Genomic DNA, 24,630 nt, shown 5'->3' on the forward strand with positions numbered 1-24,630 from the left:
TGAGACAAAAAGAAAAACAATCGATGTATCAAAGAAGCAGATAAAATATTATCAATTTCTTTACCGAATCGGTTTTTGATTAACTCATCTCTCTCTCTCTCTCTCTCTCTCTCTCTCTCTCTCTCTCTCTCTCTCTCATGAACTCTCATGAACTCTCTAGTGCTAAAATTTGAGGCCCCGAGTCTAGTGTATACAGTTGTAGCTAGATAAACAATGAGTGTACATATCCGTATACATCAGCCGAGCGAAATTTTTTATCTGGGTATAATATATGTATTAATTTATTAAATCGGAATTTGATTTAATTATTTTCCCCTGGGAATAAACCCCGTTTCAAAATGTTTTCAGACTTATGAAGAGTCATCGGACAATATGCTTTGCCCTGTGTATAATCTCTCTCGGATTGCGATCCGTTTATTGTTGATGAAATAAAATGACTATTATTGATGAAATAAAATGTTTTTCTATTAACTTATATAGCAAGTTTCAAATACTGAGGTGGATTGAAAATACGCTTCTTATAACAACAGTTTCAATCCAGTGTTTTCGTCAATTTGTTCCCGCCCATTTCAAATGTTTTGACTGTAACAGGTGACGTTAGCTGTGTATTTCCAGTCTTGTCAGTTAATGTTCTGCGGTCTTTTTTATGTATCCTTGCTGGTAAGGGGGATGTATTTTTATATGTTTATGACCGCTTGTTTACAAAATTAACATATTAATTATATAAAATTCATGCACTTTTTTAAAAATCAGGCTCAGCATGTATAATTTAGATTTTTCATCTTCTAGATAGAGAAAATGTCTTTGTGATCCTAACAGTAAAAAAACGATGAAAATTAGTAAATAATAAAACATTAAATAAATTTAACGACCTGATGCATTCTTCTCCATGTACCTAATGTTAATGCTATACATATATTAGAAAAGTGCATATCAAAGAAAAAATCCTACTGAAGATTTTGAGAAAAAAAGAAACAGTGAGGGTACAGTGTTTCAGTAGGACTGTATAGTGGGTTACAGTGGAAGTCAGTGAAAGGTACAGTGAGGTACAGTTAATGTACAGTAAATGTAAGTCAATATTTGGGAATATTATTGTATTTTAAATTTTAGATTCAGTAACCTTACTGCCTAGCTTCTCACTCTCTCTCTCTCTCTCTCTCTCTCTCTCTCTCTCTCTCTCTCTCTCTCTCTCTCAAAATTTCAGTGATAATTGTTATTCTTCAGCTGCAGTGTACTTCGCAAATCCGAACGTCCGCCGTCACTTCCAGTCGGCGCCGTAAGAAAGCAGAAACAATTATTTTTTATTTTTTTTTTTTAAACATTTTTTCTGCCATATTACAATGCAGACGCTTTAATAAATGCAGAATATGTATTTTTGCTAATAAATCGATCAACATTAGAGTAGTAGACTTTCATCTAAGCGGCATGGGTTCAATCCCCGAGTGCCGACTCTTTCCTTAATTGTGCTTCGACTCAAAATGTGTCTCTTAAATAATGGACTTTAATAATTTTTGTTTAAATTTTATCAAAAATCAAAGTAACATCGCCTTTTCCTAATATGAAGATATGTCTGTTGAAATCCTTAGAAAGGCTTACTGGAATTTGGGAAAGTGTTGAGAAATGAAAAAAAAACCTGTTCCGATAGCCCTTTTAAGGTGTTTTCAAACGGAAGACCTCTTGTTGCTCGCAACGAGCGTCTAGTAATTATTTATTTTTCTCCCACGTTTTTTCAAAAATGCTTCAGCCGATTTTCATGAAATTTTCAGATCTGATTTATGAAAATATTTGTAAGAAAATTGCACGAGCTTTTTTTGATCGTCACTTCCAGTACCGAGATATCAAAGATTTTATGTTTTTGCTTGTTCACAATTTTTCCCCAAAAGTCTTTAAGATAGAACATTTAAATTTTCAGAGATGGTAGAGAGTGAACGGCTGCAGTGCCCTTCGCATATGCGAACGTCCGCCGTCACTTCCGGTCGTCACCGGAAGGATATGAAAAATCCTTAATTTTCAATTTTTTGGACTTGAATTTTTTTAATTATTCGATAGAGATGCTCTCAAAACTTCTGAATATGAAATATGTTTAAAAATCGATCCATGCATTTCTAAGATGTTGGGCTCCAAAGTTCTGAAGCGAGAGTCTGCGTAGCTCAGTCGTTAGAGTGATTGACTTGTGCCCAGGCGACCCGGGTTCAGTCCCCGAGTGCCGATTATTTGAATGTTTTCCGTTTTCTAGTTGTCATATATAAAAATAATAACGGCTTTCAGTACAGATAAAGAGCTCTTTTCTGTCAGTAGTTCGCTAAATTCGGACGCTTGTCGCATTGCCGGCATCAAAGACATGCCGCCGAAGCACCCCCGCAGTTAGAGTTTACTGGTTAACTTTGTCGGTGTAATGAAGAATAATGACCCCCGTAGAATAATGACCGGGGGTCATTTTTCTACGTAGAATAATGACCCCCCCCCCCCCCCGGTCATTATTCTACGCAGAAAAATGACCTCCCGGTAATTATTCTACGTAGAAAAATGACCGCTTTGCCTGAAGAATAAGTGTCATTTTCATAAAAATGAGCACACTCCACATGAAGAAAAGTGACCCCTGTAGAATAATGACCCCCTTGTAGATTAAAGTTTTTCAGTATATTTTTTTTATTAATTGTGAATTAGTCTTTACACTATTGTAATTTTTACTGCTGCAGTTTACAGAAAGTAACAGAAATTATAATTCGTATTCAAACAAACATAAGGATTACATTTACCCAGGGGCGAAAAAAAAATCCACTGAAAGGAACGAAAAACTACTTATTGTACATTGTAGCCCCGCTATCGTGGTGCTATTTTTCACTTTCAAAAAACTAGTTCAATGACCTACTTTTTCTGCTAGTGATCTCTAAATGTTTTTTGAAAAAAATGTCAAAAAAGTTTTCTTTTTTTTCTAATTATTAAAAATTATAAAACAATTTGTAGATTGGGAAATGATAAAATACGAATAGCTTTACTAATTTTATATTTGAATAAATCGTTTTAAGCTCATTTTGTAAGTTTAATTTAGTCCGAATTTTCTCTATCAATTTACAAAATTGTACATATTTTTGATCGAGTTTTACAAAACACTGACTAATAGGAGCTCCAAACCATCGATTACCTAAAACTGTTTTTATTGTCTGTATTATGTTGACATAAACATTTTATAAGGTCAATGATCAAAATTTCGAAATATTTTATCTTGAATCAATTTTATGTATTTTAAGCATTTTTCCAATCGAGTGTCAGCCAGTGATATTAATTTATAGACGAGTAAATACATGTACAACCATAAAATATGTAAAATGATATGAAAAAACTTTACTTTTGCAATTTTAATGCAACAGAAAGTTTTTAAGAGAAAATAAGAAAAAAAAAATTAAAAATTTGTCCGAGTTTCCTCTGTTTCAATTTTAATCTACCTTTGTCGGATCATATCTTCCTCAAAATAAAAAAAATCATGGATATCAATATCGATATTTGTTTATAACGTTGTTATTTTGTGTTTTTAAAACAACTTTGGACTTCAGATATTGAACTCAGTTCCTGTTCTTCGAAAAATACTGAAGGATTACTAAATGTATTCATATGCACCAGATTTGGTAATTGGGTCTTCTGTGATGTGCGTAAATATCACTCAAATCAACCAATGCAATTTAATAGAGGGAAAGAAAGTGAATTTAAATACTATAGTATGATATTGTATTGTATGATACTGTATCATATTTGATACATAATATGACATTTTGTTTTCCCTCGGACTGAAATGTCACACTTTCATTGGATTAACATGGCACGTGATTGCCTAATATATCTCTATGTAGGTTCTTTGGGGATTTATATTAGGCAATATGGCCGTCATTGGCCGCCGCCTCACCAACTCATCTCGATATACATGGTTCATATCATTGAACACAGAAATCGTGTTCAGTACGTCCTTAAAATATTTAGAGTAGTTGCCCTTTGGAATTATTTTTAAATTAGAGTAGTTGGCCTTTGAATATTGACGTCACATTGTTATGTCTGGAGCAGAGCAAAATGGCAGCGTCGAAATTTGCTCAAATCTCTGCAGAGGTTTAAAATTGAATATAGCAACAAAACATTGTAAGTAATAGCGGAAAAAGAACGAGCTAAACCTACAGTTCATCAAACACATTTTTTTGTCTACGTCCCATAATGCTCTCTAATGTTTTCACCCGTGGTGCTATGCCAAAAATGGCCGATTTTTAACTCGTAATTTACGGTGCTTTAAAGTTTGAAGACACGTTTTGAGTACCGCATATGCTTTGGCGAGACTCAAAAGATTTGTTATATGCTTCCATACCTTCGTATTGAGTCGAGAAACGTAAACAAAGACGAACAAAGTCATGGATGACGTCACAGTGCTCTCGCGCTATATTTCCCGCGATAAATTTAGAGGTGGATCAAACATCTGTAATGAGTGTACCAGCTATTTCAGTATAGACCGCAATACCTGCCTCATTGACATATGATTTGTTTTTGTTTTTTTATATAGAGATTATATTAATATATACTAGCAAGAGCCATACTTTACTGCCATATCAATTTTTAAGCTAATTGTGCATGCATGTAGAGTAGGCAGATAAGTATATGAGTAGGAAGGAAATAAACAATAGGGCATTTTTAACTAAATTAAAAGGAATAACATGAAAAAATAAACAGTTTAAAAAATTATGTAGATATTGCTTATACTCAAACCATTAAATTTGAAAGTGGGAAATGACACAACCTACAGACAGGGACAGGGCACTCTCACTCTCTCTCTCTCTCTCTCTCTCTCTCTCTCTCTCTCTCTCTCTCTCTCTCTCTCTCTGGGTAGGGGGTTGCGCTGTATGTATCATAACCATTAAAGTTAGTACCTTTGGCATACTTATTGTACAGCAATACTCTCTCAGACATTCTTTGACATTCGTTGATACCTAAATAACACTAGGTTGACAATGATGCAAGGTATGCGTAATTCTTGCTGCGCCCGTCAGAACGGTAGCACGGTAAAACATATTATGAGTAAAGCGAAGATTTTATAAGTGTATTTGAAAGGTGGTATTGATATTTTTTAAGAGTTTAAATGAGTTTAACTGGACGAGATGTAAGGCATCTTGTACATGGCTTTGCGTAGATCACCGCTATTTGTGAATGAATATGTCGCTTGATAGTCCTCGGGAAAACAAGACACTTATTAGGGTAAGTTACTGACTGTCGCCTCGCCATCTATGAGATTGATCAACCCAATATATTTCCGTAGTGAGTCAGTAACTAACCTAATAAGTAATAGTATTATATAATACAATATAATTTGATACAACATTGTATCATATCAAATGATACAATATCATGGGATAAAGTAAAATATTATATAATACAATGATATTATACACACTGTATCATATGATACAATAATATATATTAAAATATCATAAAATACAATTTCATGTGATATGATAATATATCATATAAACCAATATCCTATTATACAATATCGTATGATACGATATTTTAAAATATTGTATCATAACAATCAATACTATACATAACAATATCACAATACAATATCATATCATAAAAAAAAATTGATACAATATTTTATCGTATCATATAACGTTTTACAATATAACATATGGTATTATATTGCATCCTATTAAACAACTGTGTTTCAAATCATACAATACTATATCATAGGAATCATGTTACATCATTTAACAACAACCACATCTATCTATCAAGCAGGTTTGAGTGAGGTAGAAGATTTCTCTAGCATCCTTGATATTGGAGATCAGGCTCTGCATCTAAAGCAACCTCTACATTTCATTTATAATAATTATAGTTAAATCAACTATGCAAGCTATATCTATAAAACATGTGACCTGTTTCAAAAAACTAAACCTCATCAAGAATCATAAAAACTATGGCTCTGATTCAGCATTCAAGCCTGTCAGGTGCATCAGTATCATAAGACCAATACAAGTTTAATAAAGTTAAGACCAGTAGTAACTAAGATATAATCATTAGAGGGCACCTACAACAAAACCTTTAACCAGCTTCAAAAACCGTAACCTCCTCCATGATCCGAAACCTATCGCTCAGATTCAGCAGTCAAGCCTGTCTGGTGCATCAGTATTATAAGACACACCATCCATGCAAGTTTGGTGAAGTACGGACCAGCAGTAACTTAGATATTGCTATTAAAGGGCACCTGCAACAAAAAACGTTAACCTGCTCCAAAAACCTAAACCTCCTCCAGCATCTGAAAGTTAGGAACCAGATTCAGTAGGTCCAGATGCATAATTCATGTAATTTTGGTGAAGAGAGGACAAGTAATAGCTTGGATACGGGAGCTGCAACTAAAACTTTAACCAGCTCCGGACGCCGACGCCGGGGGTATAGCATATGCTCCCATTGACTTGTCTCGGTGAGCTAAAAAGGCGAAAGCGCAAAGTTTCGAAGGCGAGAGTGCGAAGTTGCAAAGGCGAAGAAGCAATAGTAGTATCACTTCTTCGCCTTCGCAACTTAGCACATTCGTCTTTGCATCTTCGCGCTTCGCCGTCGCATCTTTTATATTTTTCATATTGTTCTTGAATTATACTTGCATTGAGGATTTCCACAATACAAACTGCTGGGTAAACAAGTTCATCACCCAGAATTAATGATGAAACCAAAATTATGAAAAGTTTACTCCACTGTTAGGCATTATAACCAAGCTGAAGTTAGTATGCACTGACAGCCGCCATTACGCCAGTAGAGGTTAACGGCCAATAAGGAAAATCGTCAAAGTACTGAGAGTACTCGTACAGAAAATATATTTAACTTTAACCTCGGCATGATTTAGTTTAGTTAATATCAAGATGATTAATGCTTCAATAATTTGTATGAGCATCGGTAACTTTGGATACAATAAAGATCATGTGATCAAAATCAAGCGGGATATAAACCCCTAACATGGGCCCTAACCTGTTATCAACGCTTTTAGAAACAATCTTTTTTTTATTATAATCGATCAGTGTTTATTATCTATTTAGATTTACTATAGTCAGGTACTCTTCACAAATTTGCTCCAAAATAATAATGGATATTCATAATCACAAAACAACATTACAACAAATGTTTAGAATATTGATGTTCATGTATTACAATGTACGTAGAAGAAAACAAATCTAACGCAGAATGATTTTTTTTAAAAATCACTCTCCCCAGGAAATGTAAATAATAAGTATTCATATTCCTACGTTACCTGCCTCTTAGTCTTTTTCCATAAAGATATATACATGTATATCATTCTTCGATTGACAATTCATTCACCAATGAATATTGCTTATATCATTACAACAATTATTTTTTCATGATTATTGTTCGTTAATTATCACACAATATCCTCATTGTGTATGAATTGTTCTTTTTTTGCGTCATTTCCCGCCGTATGTCCACGAGAGAAGTGACGTAACTGTTAACAATCAATTTGTGGCAATGTCAGAGTGTTTTGCGTGTGCTTGCTACGGATATCATAAACTATATAAAGCGATTTATTTAAGTTCGATGTTTATAACTTCAAAATCAGTTGAACAGAGTGAAGAATTAAATAATTCAAAGTCATTTTTTGGATACGGGGTATCCAATTTCTATTCATGTTTACGGGAGGGGTCATTTTTTATGGGGTCATTTTTCTTCATGTTTAACATAAATTGGATACGAATTTTAAATCAAAATATTAGAAAAGTTTTGGTTTGTCTCTTCTTATTAGTTGATATGTTGACAATAATAAAACAAAAGTGACAAAGTATTATATGAATTTTCCAACGAAATCGAGAAAAAGGGGCTTCCTCCTTTGAATTTGAGGCCAAGAGACTTGTAAAGTCTATTACAAATAACTTTCAAAAGATAAAGATTTTGTAATGCATTATAGAAGCAAAGTTATTGATTGTAACAATATCTGTTTGAAAAAAAAATATATTGCCACGGCCATTTATAATAATTAAGGATTTTTAGGGGTCAAAGTCCTAATTATCTAAAAAAGAAGATGCATTTTGTTAAGCTTTGTTGAAGAGAAGTTATCTGCACTGATGATTCCATTATTCAAAACACCAATGTATATCCCAAATAAGGATATACAGGACCGGCTCCTAAAATATTCAATCATTAGTATTTCAAAAATGAACAAGAATTTTAGATGGGTGTACGAGTAAAAATGTTAGCATTCTTGACACCTTTCAAACGAAAAAGTGACTGGTCCTTTTAATTAGGGACCAAGAGAATCGTAGAGTCTAATACAAATGACTTAAAAAGAATGACAATTTTGGAAAGCATTATAGAAGCAAACTTGCTGATCGTTTAAAAATATTATTTTGTGCCAATTTATTGTGTAATTATGCCGTTTAGGAGCCAAAGGCATCAAATGCAATATATCTAGAGAAGGAGATGCATTGTGTTAAAGATTGTTGAAGGAAAAATGTCTGCGGTTCTGAAATTTTATCCATATTTTACCGTATCGTTTTAAAAAATTCGAAATAAGACCTACTGATTACTCGGAACGAAATCGTATTCAGCTAAAATAGATCTAATTGGGTTTTACTATTGATATGTTTTCTCTGGGAATATGTTTTTGTTTGTTAGGAAAACTATATTTGTTTTATTCATTAATTGAATTGAAAGTTTTCATAATATGATAATCTGATTTGATTTGTTAACATGTATATTTCTTTTTTTTTAAAAATTGTAATCTATTTTGATAATTGTTAAAAGGGGGAAATACATTGATCTTTAAAGAATCGTCATTTCTAAGACATCAAACGAAACACCTTAAAAACTATATTTACATTTATTTGATTTTTTTTTCATTCATTGTTTGATTTTTGAATAAAATCTTATCTTATTTCAGCAGAGATTATTTTGATTTTTAAAAAAAATTAATCAACCTTTTATATTTTATTAACTTTCATAACAACTTCGTATTTATGATTATTGCCATGACGCCAGAACAAACAGTTCAATGCTATATTTAAAAGCTTGTATTTACAGAACGAATAAAGAGAAAGACAAAAAGTATGTCATTTATATATATATATATATATATATATATATATATATATATATATATAACATTCAAGAAGGTTACTATCTTTGTCTCCCAGGTGAGAGGCACTGGCGATGAATATTTGCTGAAATGTACTATCAAACTAAAACTACCAGTAAAAACGGTGACCTCATGTCGTAGCCCGATCATTCCCTTAACTGAATATTTGCATGCAATGCTCGTGTAAACACATTTATTGGGTAAATTTGGACAATTTTCACCGACAAGTTGCACGTTTTGTACCGATCCATCTAGAATCAACGGAAGTTAGGATTTATCGCATGGATTATAACTCATAAATAGAGAAGTTCCGAGTGTACACGAGAACAATGAACAGGTAAAAGATTTACGTGGGTATGATAAGGCAACTTTTAGCGATCGATTGATCGAGCGATTGAGTAAACATTTTATGATCTGATTTAAAAAAAATGTTTGTTTTAGGTGATTTAATCGAGTGATTGTATAAAATAGATTACAAACATGTCATAAAAGGATAATTTGATAAAAGAAATAAAGTTCATGGGGTCTATATACTTTGGGGTAGGGTTGGAAGGGGGTCGGTCCTGACCTCAAACACCTGTGGCTTTTTTTAACTTAAGATAATACAGATTAATCCAATGTTTTCAGAAATAACACAGCGCCGTCTAGCGAGTTAGTTAAATTAGAGCAGCTAAAATTGGTATTTTTTATCTGATAGGTATTAGAAGAACTTTTCGTGAGAAAATTTTTAAAAGAATAGGAATAACTGAATAAAAACATATATTTGTAAGCAAAACTTGTATGCTAGTCATTAATAAATTAGAAATTGTAATGATTGTATTTAAATTTAGTATTTAAACACAACGAACTACACTGGATCGTAAACCCTTGGCTAGCGAAAATGCATTCAACTGCGTATGTCAGAAATGGCACTTGATGTTAAAATATTTGAAACCTCTAATGATCCCAGTGAAACGGTGCTAATTGTGAACGGTATGGAGAATATCTCAATTGATAGGTTCTCTCGTATATTATATTTTAAACTTTAAGCTTTTATACATTTGGTTTCCATGAGGAAATGAACGGATTTGAAAAAAATATATATATTACTTTTAATGTAATCATTTAATAATTAATAAGTAATGAGACATCAAAAATGTACAAAAAATGTAAGAAAATAATAATGTTTCTTAGAACTGTATGTGGTATTAAGGTAATGGTACAAACCCCACTAGAAAAGTAAAACGCGTACATATTTTTTTTATATTTTTCAAACATGTAAATGAGGATATGTTGTTATCAAGTTTTACTCAGTTGGCTGGTCCATCGGTATTATTAAAGCTGGGACCGTTGCTAAAAATAGAACCGACTGCGGAAAACGGCGCTTTTTTCATACATAAAGAATATATAAATTTGACTTTCAGAAAATAACTTTTTGACTTACATCCTATTTAAAAGGAAGAATTTATTATTTAAAAACAAAATATTTTATGTAACGCTTATTTATTAAAAAATAGAGAAATATGCTTACAAATGAGATAAAATGAAATAAAATTTTAAAGCGAATTTAAGCTCTTGTAATGTTATTTACGTACATAATTCTCTGACATATTGATATCATTTACCCCGTAACGTCCTTAATCAATTGGAAATAAAACTTTCCAAAGGACCGACCTTATCAAGATCACAATGGGCGTATTTTTGGTAAAAATCATCAAAATATGTATTTTGAAAAAAGATCCGTAAAAAAAAATTGTGCATAGGTTTATTATTTCATCACTCTAAAAAATATTTTTAGATTATTGTTATATATAAAAGATGATTTAAACAAACTGTTGATTAATCTGTATTATTTAAATTGCAAAAGTTGGTGGTAAGTATTATAAATCGAGATCGGTATTTAGAAATTGCAGTCACACGCGTGGATAATGCTAACTACCTGATATGCTTTCAAGACAAAACCTCTATTCAGCCTTTTTTCATACTGGTTTAAAGACTGATTTTAAAATGAAATAACTTTTCTTCAGCGTATGATTTTAATTCTAAAAACATTATTTTGTGGAAAATATATCTATGCTTGTAGCTAAGCGAACATGATAAAAATGATATATGTCAAATTATTTTCCCTTGTGTATTTATCTGCCTTATGCACTGGAATAGATCTTGGTCAGGATTTCATTTTGGATGTTAATTGACAAATTCAGGGATTAATGTTCAAAGATTTGGATTTAATTCAACCTTAAAATCCATTGATGTTTATGCATGACAAAAGTAAGCGGTTTATATTACAAAACGAGTACGAAATCGACACAACCCAGTCACGTTTTCATTTTGCTGATTAATAGGCTTAATTAATTGCAGATGTCAGGATTTTTAATAGATTTGTTTTTATCATTTTCTAGGTCATCTTGATTTATTTTGAAATATACACGTTTTGATGTTAGCACTAAATTAGATCGGACACAGATAAGACGTAATAACGCGCGACTTACGTCAGACATTACATACCTCACAGAAGTTTTCTTTTTTTTACAAAAACATTCATTTATAATGTTTTTGTATTCTAATTTTCATATTTTATGCATAGACCTATTTCTTTTTTAAAAACATTAGTTTCCCTGTAATTGATCAAAAATTCCGTATTTTAAAGTAAAATATTAATTTATTAATCAAATGTGTTTGCTGCAATTCATTATTATCAAGCAATGAGAGAACCAACCCTTGTATATGCGACTTTTTTTTTCAACCCACCATACACTGTAAAACACATACCGTCATTTTTTCTACTGTCTTGAATTTTCTTCATTTCGTTGAAACTTGTTGAAAGTTTCGTAGAAAAATTTGATGTGGCCCGCATGACATACAGGATACAGTGAATTTTATCGGCAGGAGTTGGATTAGGTCTTATAAATGTTGTCATCTTTCTCATTTCAGAAGCTCTGGCTACCTACCAGTTGATCAAAGAAATAGAAAAAATCATGTTGTGGATCCTAACCTGCAAAATCACTTCGGTTATATATAGAACATGCACATGTTTAACATTTATTAAATCGTACATTGTAATAGGTTTCGTTAGCGGTTTGCTTTAATGGGCATACATGCATACGTGAAAACAGTGTTAAAGCAAAAAAACCTAAAATTAAAATACATATTGATCTGTATTTTCAATCTTTCATATTTTATTTTTTGACAAGCAACCTTGTTTAAAAATTAAGGATCTCGTACATTAGTGGATTGAGTTGGAAACATTATTCTTTTATATATATATATATATAAAACCTAGGTATAGCAAACAATACTGAAATAAATAAAACAGAATGCGACAGTCCAAATTAAATAAATTGTTTACTGTTAGCGCTTTCAGCCATTTTGGCTCTTCAGAGAGTTATACAAAATTAAAAACGTTGTTTGTAACGTTATCAATGACGTCGTGTTTTTAAATTCATTATGACGTCACAATGTACATCAAGGTAGCGATGGGATGACTTTATGCAAGCTATGAACAGTATTATATTTCGCTGATATTAATTCAACGCGTTAAATAAAGAATTTACTGCATATATAAAAAAACGCAGATAAAAAATGGTCAGAATCGCTGTAGAGCTAACAAATAGCAGGACGAAAATGTACCTTATACAACAAGTCCGAATTAAATATATTTTAATATATACCTCTAATCCCTGTTTAAGTTCCCCGTTCAGAATCATCTCCAGTTCGTTTTGTCTAACACAATTTTCTTCACAAATTCCTGGCATATCATAAAATCGAATAGGTAACATTCTGCCTCGAAAATACAGGGGTGCCAAATTTATCTGTCAAAAAATATCCTCCATAAGCTAGATTATTGCACAAAGAACTAGAAACAAAATTAAGATGCTTACCAGATATGAGTAAATCTGACTTAAAATTTATGAAATATCTGTATCCACAATCTATCGTAATATAAAATACGTTTACAGATATATATCTAAAATGTAAGTAGGATGCAGATTTTATTATTGATATTTTAAAAGTCTATTGCCACAAGAACATGTTTACGAGAAAAAGCATGCAAATATGGAAAGAAAAATGTGGTAGCAAGTCTCAAGAATGCATAGACGGGTGTCTTAGCTTAAATTGATACTTATTTAGAGCCTGATATGTGATGTTTGATTATGAACTGGTTGTGTCTATTTTTAGTATGCCCCAACAGAAAAAAATTAAGGATAAAATTGTTAAAGACAGTTATTTATAAAATAAATGCAAACATTATTTGCAGAAAGCAATATTCTTAAAAGGAGAGTTTCAGTTAAACAAATCGTAAGCGTAATCATGATTTTATATTTGTCCAATTTAATGATATAAGGCAAAACAATTGAGAAAAATGGAGATGAATAAAATATTTAACTAAAAAACCTTAGGATTTTTTATTATGCAAAGACTTTATTTAGATAAAATTAATAACATATCTTCCAAGTTTCATTGAAAAATAGCGAGTAGTTCCGGTTTTATGAGCTGATGAAAATCGTCTAATGAGATTCTATGTTAAAAGGAATCCAGCGCGTGTAACGTTTTCTCAAACAGTTTTCAGGCAAATATTTAATTATTTTACTTTAATGATAAAGGACCTCATGTGCATATAGCGAAACAAGGTTCTAAAAAATCCGAAAAATAGGGGATCTGAAAAGGCCAAAACAGGCTTAAGCTGTAACTTTTTTATTTTCATCCGATTTCCAACCTCTTTTAGTTGACAGTTCTAAATAAAGAGTACAATTTAAAAAGTATGGTCAGACGGGCCACTTTTTGACTCCTAATACAATTAAGGTATTCGATGTATAACGACCACATTTTGTACATTATAAATGAATGGTCCGATATTCTTAATCATGATATCATTTTAAAGGTGTTATAAAACAAAAATACTTCGCCAAAGGAATTTTCAAAATTTTGATTATGGTCCAACTAATTACACCTTGAATTTTGCATTGAAGTCTATAGGCAATGTGTGTTTTATTAAGATATTGTAAACATTGTAAAAAGTAACTTAAAATTCATAAAACTCTTTTGGTTAATACATGCATAAACTTTCTCTATATTTAAATATAAAACAAAATGGATCATTTACTGCAGATATTTTGACGAAATTAACATTTTTTTTTTTTCATCAAGGGAAGATAACTCTTTAAAAAAAATTTAAAGTGCGAAATGACCGGCTTCTTATATGTTGTCTGTCATGTGAATTTGGTTCATTTCACTTTCATAGTTACAATGTATCTAGCAATACATATTTATCTAGTTTAAAATGATTCAAAATTGTTCAATATCCCTTCATTATACACTGAATACCTTAAGGGGTTTTAATGGCCTAAAAATGATAACTTGATCACAGTTAAAAATTAGATTGGAAGAGTTTTCTTTCACAATTAAAGATATTGATTAAACTCTAGGAATACCTATTTTTTTCTGCTTACAGGGATAATTACTACATCTGCAAATTAAACAGTACATTGAGGCATAAAGCTCTAAAGTTGTCTTTCTTTAGTCTTGAATAGTTCTTTTGCAAGTTTAAACATGGAAATATCTTTATGTCAAGGCGATCAAATTTCAATACAAAATGTTGGATTTGTTTTAGCAATTTAAGAAAAGGTTTAAATTCCTGACGAAAGGCTTATTTGTTAGAGACAAAACATGTCAGGTTATTACTTTTTTTTCTCAACAGATTTTCGTCTGTTGTTTTAAAAAACGTAAAGAAAAATTGAAACAACTATGTCATTGTTTAATTGCAATTCTTAATGATACGCCTATGCAGGGTAATGACTTCCGGTTCCGGTACTTCCACTTTTTACAAGGAAAATACTTAAATTGTATGAAATGCATTTTTTCTGAATTTTAGTTACTGCATACTAAATTTATGAAAAACAACAAATCCAAAAACCATAGGATATTTATAAGACCCCTAAACATTGATGAAAAAGAAGACATGACAATACATATTTATGCTTTAATCAAAATTATTGAGTACTTCCGGTTTTGTAAATCGATATTTAATGTGGGTGTCAATGTTATATTAAAATCACGCGTGTAATGTTTTCTTCGGGAGTTTTTGATGTAAGGTTACAATATGTCAAATAAGAATTACAATTTATAAATTGTTGTCCCATGGGCTAGTTTTGAACTTCTTGGTATTTAAGGGCAAAAAGAAAGACAATTCATTTTCAGAAAACCAAAACTACCTCTTCATAGTTATATAAAACGACATTGACCTTTGATCTTACCTCTTTGACCTGTGACCTATAAGAACTGATGTGCTTTTACAATCTGCAACCTATCGGTATATCGTTTGCATTTATATGTACAATTAAGACGACCTTTCTTTCAATTTTTTCTACAATAATTAACAGTTATATATATTCAAAGTAAATAGAACTAATTCCTTATTGGGCATACAAGAAAATAAAAACAAAAATGCATTACGGGAACGTTTAGAAAAAGGAACCGTCTAATTTCGTCCCCAGAATGTTTGTGTTAATTAAACCAGGATGTTATGCATCGATTGTAAAGAAAGCAGTCTTCAGAAACAGAACAAGCTTTAGAAATAATAATTTACAACATGTACACAGGTTTTTTGTGATTTTCCAGAATATTGCCTATATTTAGATTCAATTAATAGTGACGTTAAAGTTCGCCGCGACATGTGGGGTTTAATATAAGGCAAAATAAGACAATACCCTTTTTATGTCGTTTGTTTTGTTAAAAAATAAAATTGTTCATCATTTTTTTTATTGAAATATGGCTTGATTGACCGGAAAAACTACTGCAATATCTGTTATCATACACATACTTCGCTGAACCATCACTTAAAAGCGAAACAACATTTTACATAAAATCGCATCAAGCAGCTTTAAATCCCTATATAATCTTGACCTATGATTTTAAAATTCATCATTCTTAAAAAAAAACATCCAGCAAAGTGATACAACAGATAGTCATACTCTTACAAAGTCTGGATGCTCTGTCGCTCTAGACCGCATTTTAGACTTTGAATAAAACTTCTAACTTCAGTAAAATTCTATAAAAGTTGGCAAAACTCAGGGGCTGTTCCTTTTACCCAAATTTAAATGCCTGTCAAATGCGAAACGAAGTGATTAATATTGAAGAAAATGATCAACTCAGCTAGCATCACACCACTATCCCGGGAAACGAAATTTCAACGCCTCGATATTTGTTTCTTATAGACTAATGCTTAAGATTGAAATAAATGTTTGTATGTCTATTAGCAGCCGATGGCGGTACTTTGTGATATTCTTCGAAGAATAACTCTTCCTTCCTAAACCCCTATTTTATTTTTATTAACATTTTCTCTCAGTTCGTTTTTGTTTTTTTTGACTTGGCTGAAAAGCATGACTGACCTTAATTCATTACAAATTTCCCGTTCTTGTAATCTATATATGGACGGTAATAAATCGTTTTTGACCACATACAATTCAAAACAGCTGGAGTATGTCAGTAAATCGAACGAGGCCTTCCAAAATCTTACATTACCCGCTCCCAACAAATATTTGACCTGGCGTGTTTTTTAGTCAAATCAGACCAAATTGCTTTCTCTATACTATTATTTTTAAGGCTTTTCATCTTAAACAGAAGTCCTTACTGTTTTTCTACTGCTTATCTTTATTCCATATTCTTATAAGGGTTATCCGTATTCTACCTTATTGTTTTCGTTCGGTTTTTCCAAATTATTAATGTGTTTCGTTTCGGAAGTTATCGTCGTTTTACGATTTTTAAAAGTTAATTTTGTCAGCAACGTTTCTCAAAAACGAGTAAAGATAGAGGACAAAAATTTTCAGAGATGATAGATCTCTCGTTTTTCTGGTGTACCTTGGTACCTGGTACACTTGTCCGCTGTTACTTCTGGTTGTCACCGGAAGGGAAATAAAATGAGATTTTTAAACTTTTTTTTCTTTCATATTTAGAGTTCATAGTCACCCTTTCACTGATTGAGAATATGTAATTTGTTTTAAAATCGATTAACGCGTTCTCGAAATATTAAGCATCAAAGTCCTGAAGCGAGAGTCCGAGTAGCTCAGTCGTTAGAGTCGTGGACATATGCCCAGGCTACCAATGTTCAAGCCCCGAGTGCCGTATGTTCTTTCTTACTTTATAGTGCTGAGATTCATTCACATATTTATCCTTGAAGTGACAGATTATACAAATTTCCGTATTAGTTTTTATACCCGCACTTTCTAAAGAAAGTTCGGGTATATTGTTGTTACTCTGTTCCGTCCGTCCGTCCGTCTGTCACGTTTTACTTTCTCAAACTGCTCTTACATCTTATAAACCAGCAATCTGAACTCTTAGAGATTGATTTGGGGTGTCATGTTGTTTTGTAAAAAGGTTTCAAAAATTCTCTGGTAGTCCTGGGGGTCAAATAATTGGTAAAAAATGACGTTTTATCACAAAAAACCTTCTTCCTCGAACTCCTCCTACATTTTCAACAGTAGACAAATCATCTCTTGGAATATGTTTAAGGGTATCCTATAGATGCGCAAGAAGGTTTCGGAATTTTCAATTTTGTCCTGGGGGTCAATTAATTGCTAAAAATGACGTTTTTTTTACCAAAAAAACTGGTTTCAAAAACGTCATTATCTTTTTGCAGTAGCCAAATGATCTTCTAGAATATGATTGGGGGTGTCATATTGAAGTGTGATCAGGTCCCAGAATTTTTTTTTTTATTAAGGGGATCAGTGGGCAACAAAAAATGACTTTTTTGGCAAAATAGTATGGTTCCCAGAACTCCTCTTACAACTTTTGGGGTAGCTACGTCATCTCTTGGGATATAATTGGGGCTGTCCTATATATGTGTCATAAGATTTTAAAAATCTAAATTTCATCAAGGGAGTCAAATAGTAGCAGAAAAATGACGTTTATCACTCAAAAAAACCCCATAGATCCCAGAACTTCTCTTATGATTTAATGGATAGACACATCATATCTTGGTATATGATAAGGACTGTTCTACAGATGTGCAGTAAGGTTTTAAAAATTTAAATTTCATCCAGGGAGTCAAAAAGTAGCAGAAAATTGACGTTTATCACTTAAAAAAACCATAGATCCTAGAACTCCTTTTATGATTTAAAGGATAGACACATCATATCTTGGGATATGATAGGAACTGTTCCATAGATCAATGTAGATGTGTATTACAGTTTTGAAAAATTAAATTTAACCCTGAGGCCCATTACCTACAGATCTTTTGATGCCCTTTAAGGATCAAGAATATATATGGTTAAGGGGTGGGGATCTCAAACGTTTTCGAGATATTCGTGTACTTCCTGTTCCAGGGGGGTCATGACCACCCCCGGGGCCCATGACCTACATACCGTTTGATGCCCCTTGACACAAGGAACAAGAATATATATGGTTTAAGGGTGGGGATCTCAACTGTTTTGAAGATATTAAGGGACTTGCTGTTTGAGGGGGTCAAGACCACCCACAAGGCCCATGACCTACATACCATTTGATGCCCCTTGACATCAGAAACATGAATATATATGGTTTAGGGGTCATGATTATAACAGTTTCTGAGATATATGGTAATTTCAAATTCCTGGGGGGTGGGGATGACCCCAGGGGTCAGATCTAATAAACCCTATATATTGCCAGTAACAGTCAATATATGATTATGAAAACCCTATCTTATTATCTTTGTCCGTTTTCAAGTTACCATTTAAAATAGAGTCTACGATACTTCCTACAAGGTTCAATGTTAGACCCCACACCCATTTGACACCCGTTAGGGTCATGACTTACATGCCATAATGATCTGATGCGCCTGGCATGATGACCTAAGGAGGAATAATATCTTTGGATTAAGGTGGGGATCTCAATGGTTTTTATGATATTTGATAATTTCAGGAAGAGCACTTGGGATCATGACCTACATACCATCTGAAATGTCTTGAACAAAGAAACAATAATGTAATATGTACATGATATATGATTCAATTTAAGAACCCAGATATAGATCAATCATCTATGTTTTGTAATACTTCCTATGTATATATACATGTATTAGTTTGTGTTTTGTTCTATACTATTCATGTTCATGCCAGTAGTATGGCTTAGTCGTATTTTAAATTACATTAAAAAATTGTCAAATATATGACTTTGAACCCCCACCCCAAAACAAGCTCAAATATAAACCGCCCCCCCCCCCTTTAATTGTCGAATTATCTATTAAATCAAAATATAATTTGGGTGTCTAAAAACTTTTATAAACTGGTAAATAATGTTATTCTTAAAAAAAATTACATTACACCTTGCATAATTGACAAATGATCTATTGAGATATGATCAGAGGTCATATTTCTATCTTGGGATCAATAACTAGTATTCATTGACAAGCTAAAATTAATAACAATTAATGATTCAAATTATAAATGTTTATACTCCACATTCAACCCCCCCCCCCCCCCCCCCCAATCTAACCTGGTTCTTAAGATTCAGTCTTCTTAATACATTCTTACATGTTTGCAGTAGCAAATTTTAAATCATTTCTTGATTGCTTTTCATCTCCTGATGCACATTAACAGTTTGAAATTGCTTAATTCAATTTTTAAGATTTATAAACAAAATGTTATATGCATGTGTATTCGCCTATTTGGGGCAATTGTAAAGTCTCCTAAACAAAGCAGTGACATTATTAGGCTAGGAATTACACACATGGATCAAACACTACTGTATTTCATGCATTATAATACATTAAGAAAGAAATACTCCTTCCTTCCTATTATTACTCATATAAAAATGATAATTAAGTGTCTAGTACACTTACATGTAATACCCAAATATAATAAGAAATTGTATATACATGGTCAATATGGGGTCAACTCAATAGTGCAAGTCTGACGAATGAAAAAAATAACTTTTGCAACTAAAATGACAGAAACTTTACAAATGCAATAGGATAGGTAACGATGATAAGCTTATTTAAATATTAAAAGATGATGATACAGTATGCTGTCAAAGGGAGATCACATTTAGAAAGTGAAAGTAGAACTTTTGTGTGCTGGCATCTCATTATATTGTGCTACTGCTACTACATGTATTATGCTTACCTATATTGGTCAGCATCATAATGATTATCCAATTAAAACCCAATAATGAATTCCTTTAGCTGATCTTAACTAATCTTTTTCTGCATATGGAAAACACAGACATGTATGTATACGCGCGAACCCATCTAATCGAAGAGCTGGGTAAAACTAGTACCCGCTAATGAGACCTGCAGACCAGTGATGTGTACGTAAGTTCAGACAAAGATCAGTTATTTGTAACATGCATGTATTTTTATGACCTATTCTTCAAATCCACTTGCACCATTTTATTAGGAAAATAACAGCTTTAAGCTGGTGCAGGACACCTGCATATTGTGATGTATACTTCCTATTGAGATAAACAATAAAGTATATTAAATATTAATTAAATATTTACCCCCCAAATAATGTTTCCTAACATTGAAGCGCGGTGGGTTAGAGCGTTTACATGTCTGTATGAGCATTGGGGTCCAAGGTGTATTTTTGGTAATTTTACAATTCATAGAAGTGAATTTTCATGGGGGGGGGGGGGGGGGTCTGGACCCCTCACTCCCACCCCTTCTCTAAATCTGTGCACACGATGATGTACATATGTATGCACACAGAAGCAAATCTAAAACAGGCAACCGCCACGGTTTGGGGGCATAATTTAATTTTTAATTTTGTTTGTAATAATTATATAGACCGTTATACTTTCTATGATATGAAATGTTAAGATTATTAATTAACTGAAAATTCACTGCAAACAGTTCAACCCCAAATTACACATAAAGTGCTGCTCATGTGTATTATCATATGGGAAGGGATCTCATCCTTCAGTTATGAAAATTATAATTTTTAAATGTATTACCGGAGTTTGCATGTGACCTTCATTTATAATTAAACTGGTACAAAACAGTGTTATTCAGGGGCAAACACTTGGTGCGGGTATTACTGTCTTATGAGAGCATCTAGTTTATTCTTTTAAATGATATAATTTATGGGAGTCAAACTAAATGTTTTTATTTTATTTTAAGAATTTAACAAGATTTTAATTGAATTAAAAATATCTGAAACTGACTTTTAAAAAGAACCTAATCTAACCTGCTCTTGCGATTCTGCGTCTGGTGGCATCTTTCTTGAATGTTTTTTTAATGTAATTTAAATCGTGTTAAAATGACTTCAGACTTAGTTAAAACATGATTGATAAGTTGCACGTGTAATTCTGCGTTTGATGATTCTTTCTCGAATTGATAAGATGAAATTAAAAAATTTTTCAACAATATTTAAATCGTATAAAAATAAACTCCGCATAATTGTAAAACATGATATTTATGTTGTGCTTTTCATTTTGCGTTTGAAGACATATTTTTCGAATTGATAGGATGAAAGTTGATTTTGTCTAAAATTACAAACTCATTTAAATTGTGTTAAAATGACCTCAGACTAATTCTAAAGCATGATATTTACAAGTTGTGCTTTTAATTCTGCGTTTGATGACATCCTTCTCAATTTGATTGGATGAAATTTAAATTTTCCAAAAATTTTAAACTCATCAAAATCATGTTAAAATGACCTCAGACTAATTTTAAAACATGATATCCAAGTTGCGCTTGCATTTTTCTGTCTAGTGACATGTTTTTAAAATCAGTTGGATGAAATTCAAATTTCTAAAAAAAAAAAAATGACCTCATTTAAATCGTGTTTAAATGACCTAAGACGAATGAATTTGAAAACATGATATCTATGTTGGGCTTGCAATTTTGCATTTGATGACATCTTTCTCAAATTGATTTAATGAATTTGAATTATTCAATCGTGTTAAAATGAGCTCAAAATATCTTTGAAACATGATTTCGTTGTTGCGCTTGCAATTCTGCGTCTGATGACATCTTTGTCGGATTGACAAGATAAAATCTATTTTTTTTCAGAAAATTTAAACTCATTTAAATCGTGTTTAAATGACCTCAGACTTCTTTAAAACATGATAGTTATGTTGTGCTTTCAACTCTGCGTTTGATGACACCTTTTTCGAATTCATTGGATGAAATTTAAATTTTCAAAAAATGTTAAGCTAACTTAAATTGTTTTAAAATGACCATATACTATTTTAAAACATTATATTTAAGCTGCGCTTACAATTTTGCGTCTGGTGATATTTTTTTCGAGTTGAATGGATGTAGTTATCTTTTTAAATTCAAATTTATCTAAATCGTGTTAAAATGTCCTTAGACGGATTTTGAAATATGTTTTTGAAATGCTATTGTATTTTCTTGTCATGTGACATTTTGTTTAAAATCATTGGATGCATTATGGGGTTTTCAAAATGTCAAAGTAATTTAAATCGAGTTATCATGACATCAGATAGGTTTTAATCTCAGTTAATTATCGTATCTCATTGCATCTGATAAAAAAATGGACGGAAGACACACTCGTTGCTCGCAACAAGATCGCATCTAGTTAAGGTGTTCCGTTTTCAACGGAAGACCCTTCTGTTATTCTACTGTTTCTCTTCCGTTGGGAACGGAAGACCCTATTATTATTCTATAGTTTCTTTGTATAAGGGTCTTCCGTTTTCAACGGAAGACCCTCTTGTTATTCTACGGTTTCTTTTTCTTTATTATTCGTTTTTTTTTTCTTTTCCCGTTTTTTTAGTGTTATTTCTCAAAAACTACCCAACGGATTTGCACGAAATTTTCAGCAGTGATAGAACATTATCGTTGCTACATATTATTAAATTTTCAAATGATGACGTCTCTTTCGGTTTCAGATATAGACGATTTTGTAAACTTTTAAGTCTCATGCTTCCAATGATGAAAATTGCTGAAGGCCTCGAAACTCGCCTAAATCTGAAAATTAGCACCCAAATTTTCCACGAAAATTTTGCACATTTTCTGTAATACCTTCCGATGTGTACACATTCTGTTAAAACATGTAAGGTAAATGTTGTTTCAATTCGGATGGGCTTTCATTTTATATCAAGAAAAAGGGGCTGCCCCCTCAAATTAGGGGCCAAGAAGACTCAAAAGTCTTCTTACAATAACTATTTACTGAACAATAATTTGTTATTAATTATAGAAGCAAAAATGTTCATTGTGCAGCTGTTTATCTATACAGTACCATACGTAAGTCATATGTTACGTAATTAGAGGTTTCAAGGGACCAGAAGTTCAAAACTTTGATCATAAATATCTGTAAAAGGAGAAATATTCTGAAAAGCAATGTAGAACAAACGTTTCCGAAAATAATGTTGTGTACAATATGCTACCTTAAATGTTTTTGTTGATGATCTCATTTAGGAGTTAAAGGGTCAGCTCCTAAAAACGGTTAACATTTTGTGAATGCTTGTTGAACAAAATACGTAATGCAGGACCTTTCATTTGAAATCAAGAAAAAGGGGCTGACCTCTCAAATAGGGACCAAGAGGGCTCTAATGTCTTCTTACAATAACTCTTTACCGAACAATATTTTGTTATCAATTATAGAGCAAAAATGTTTAATTTACAGCTGTTTATCTATACAAAACCATACGTAAGTCATATGTCACCTAATTAGGGGTTTCAAGAGACCAGAAGTTCAAAACTTTGATCATTAATATCTGAAAAAGGACAAATATTTTGAAAAGTAATGTTGAACAAAAGTTGCTCAGAATGATTTTCCTAACAATATCATACCTAAAATTTTGTTGTTAGTTACCCCTCGTAAGGATTCAAAGGGTAGGCCCCTAAAACATAGTTGTTTCGACATCTCGAGAATGGTTTACAATTCGTGAACATTTGTAGAACAAATATGTTTATTTAGCAAGACTTTTTTTGGATATCCAGAAAAAGGGGCTACTAAGTATTTTTATCATAACTCTTGTCTGACCATAATTTGATATAAATCATAAAGAAATTAAAGAGCTTTTATTAAGCTTAATTTAAAACTGAAATCCGTTTTAAAATTAGACGATGCATTGCAGAGATACTGGGATTTAAAAAACGAGCTTTTCCGGAAATTTTGATTCCACGTTCATGGTTAAGGAAATTGTGTTATGTTAAAAGTTAAATTAACTCGTACCTAAAATAATTCGGAAATTGTTGAATCGTACTTGAACACATTCGGAATTTTTTATTCAGTCGTTATAGAAATTGTAAAGATTTTTTTCAATTCATTCAGATATTGTCAAGTCGTACTAAGTATTATTAGATTTTATATATATTGAGCGCTACTTCTCAAAAACTATTCAACCGATTTGCACAACATGTTCAGGACTGATAGAGCATGATCGGTGCTATATTTTATAAATTTTCAAAAGATGACGTCACTTCCGGTTTCAGATATTGACGATTTTGCAAATTGTTTATGGTCATTTTGTCCACGCATCTCCTCCAAAATTAATCGAGATTGAAGCTTGAAATTTTCAGGGTTTGTAGATGAATGTCTGTAGATGAACCCACATGTTTTCAATTTTTCAATTTTTTCTGTAATATCTTTTAACGTATAAAT

General features: G+C 32.0%; 1 protein-coding gene across 1 annotated transcript in view; it reads right to left on the bottom strand.

Annotated features, from left to right (window-relative positions):
* LOC136274006 (interferon-induced protein 44-like) overlaps positions 1-24,630 on the bottom strand; it is a 43,123-nt gene that overhangs the window by 9,554 nt on the left and 8,939 nt on the right. The window contains exons 4-5 of the mRNA XM_066079971.1: positions 12,760-12,900; positions 11,861-12,035 (exon numbers count right to left, since the gene is read on the bottom strand). Of these exons, the coding sequence (XP_065936043.1) occupies positions 11,861-12,035; positions 12,760-12,900 (316 nt within the window). The remainder of the gene's footprint in view (positions 1-11,860; positions 12,036-12,759; positions 12,901-24,630) is intronic.

The sequence above is a fragment of the Magallana gigas genome, chromosome 1 (genome assembly GCF_963853765.1).
Source record: "Magallana gigas chromosome 1, xbMagGiga1.1, whole genome shotgun sequence".
Taxonomy (NCBI): Eukaryota; Metazoa; Mollusca; class Bivalvia; order Ostreida; family Ostreidae; genus Magallana; species Magallana gigas.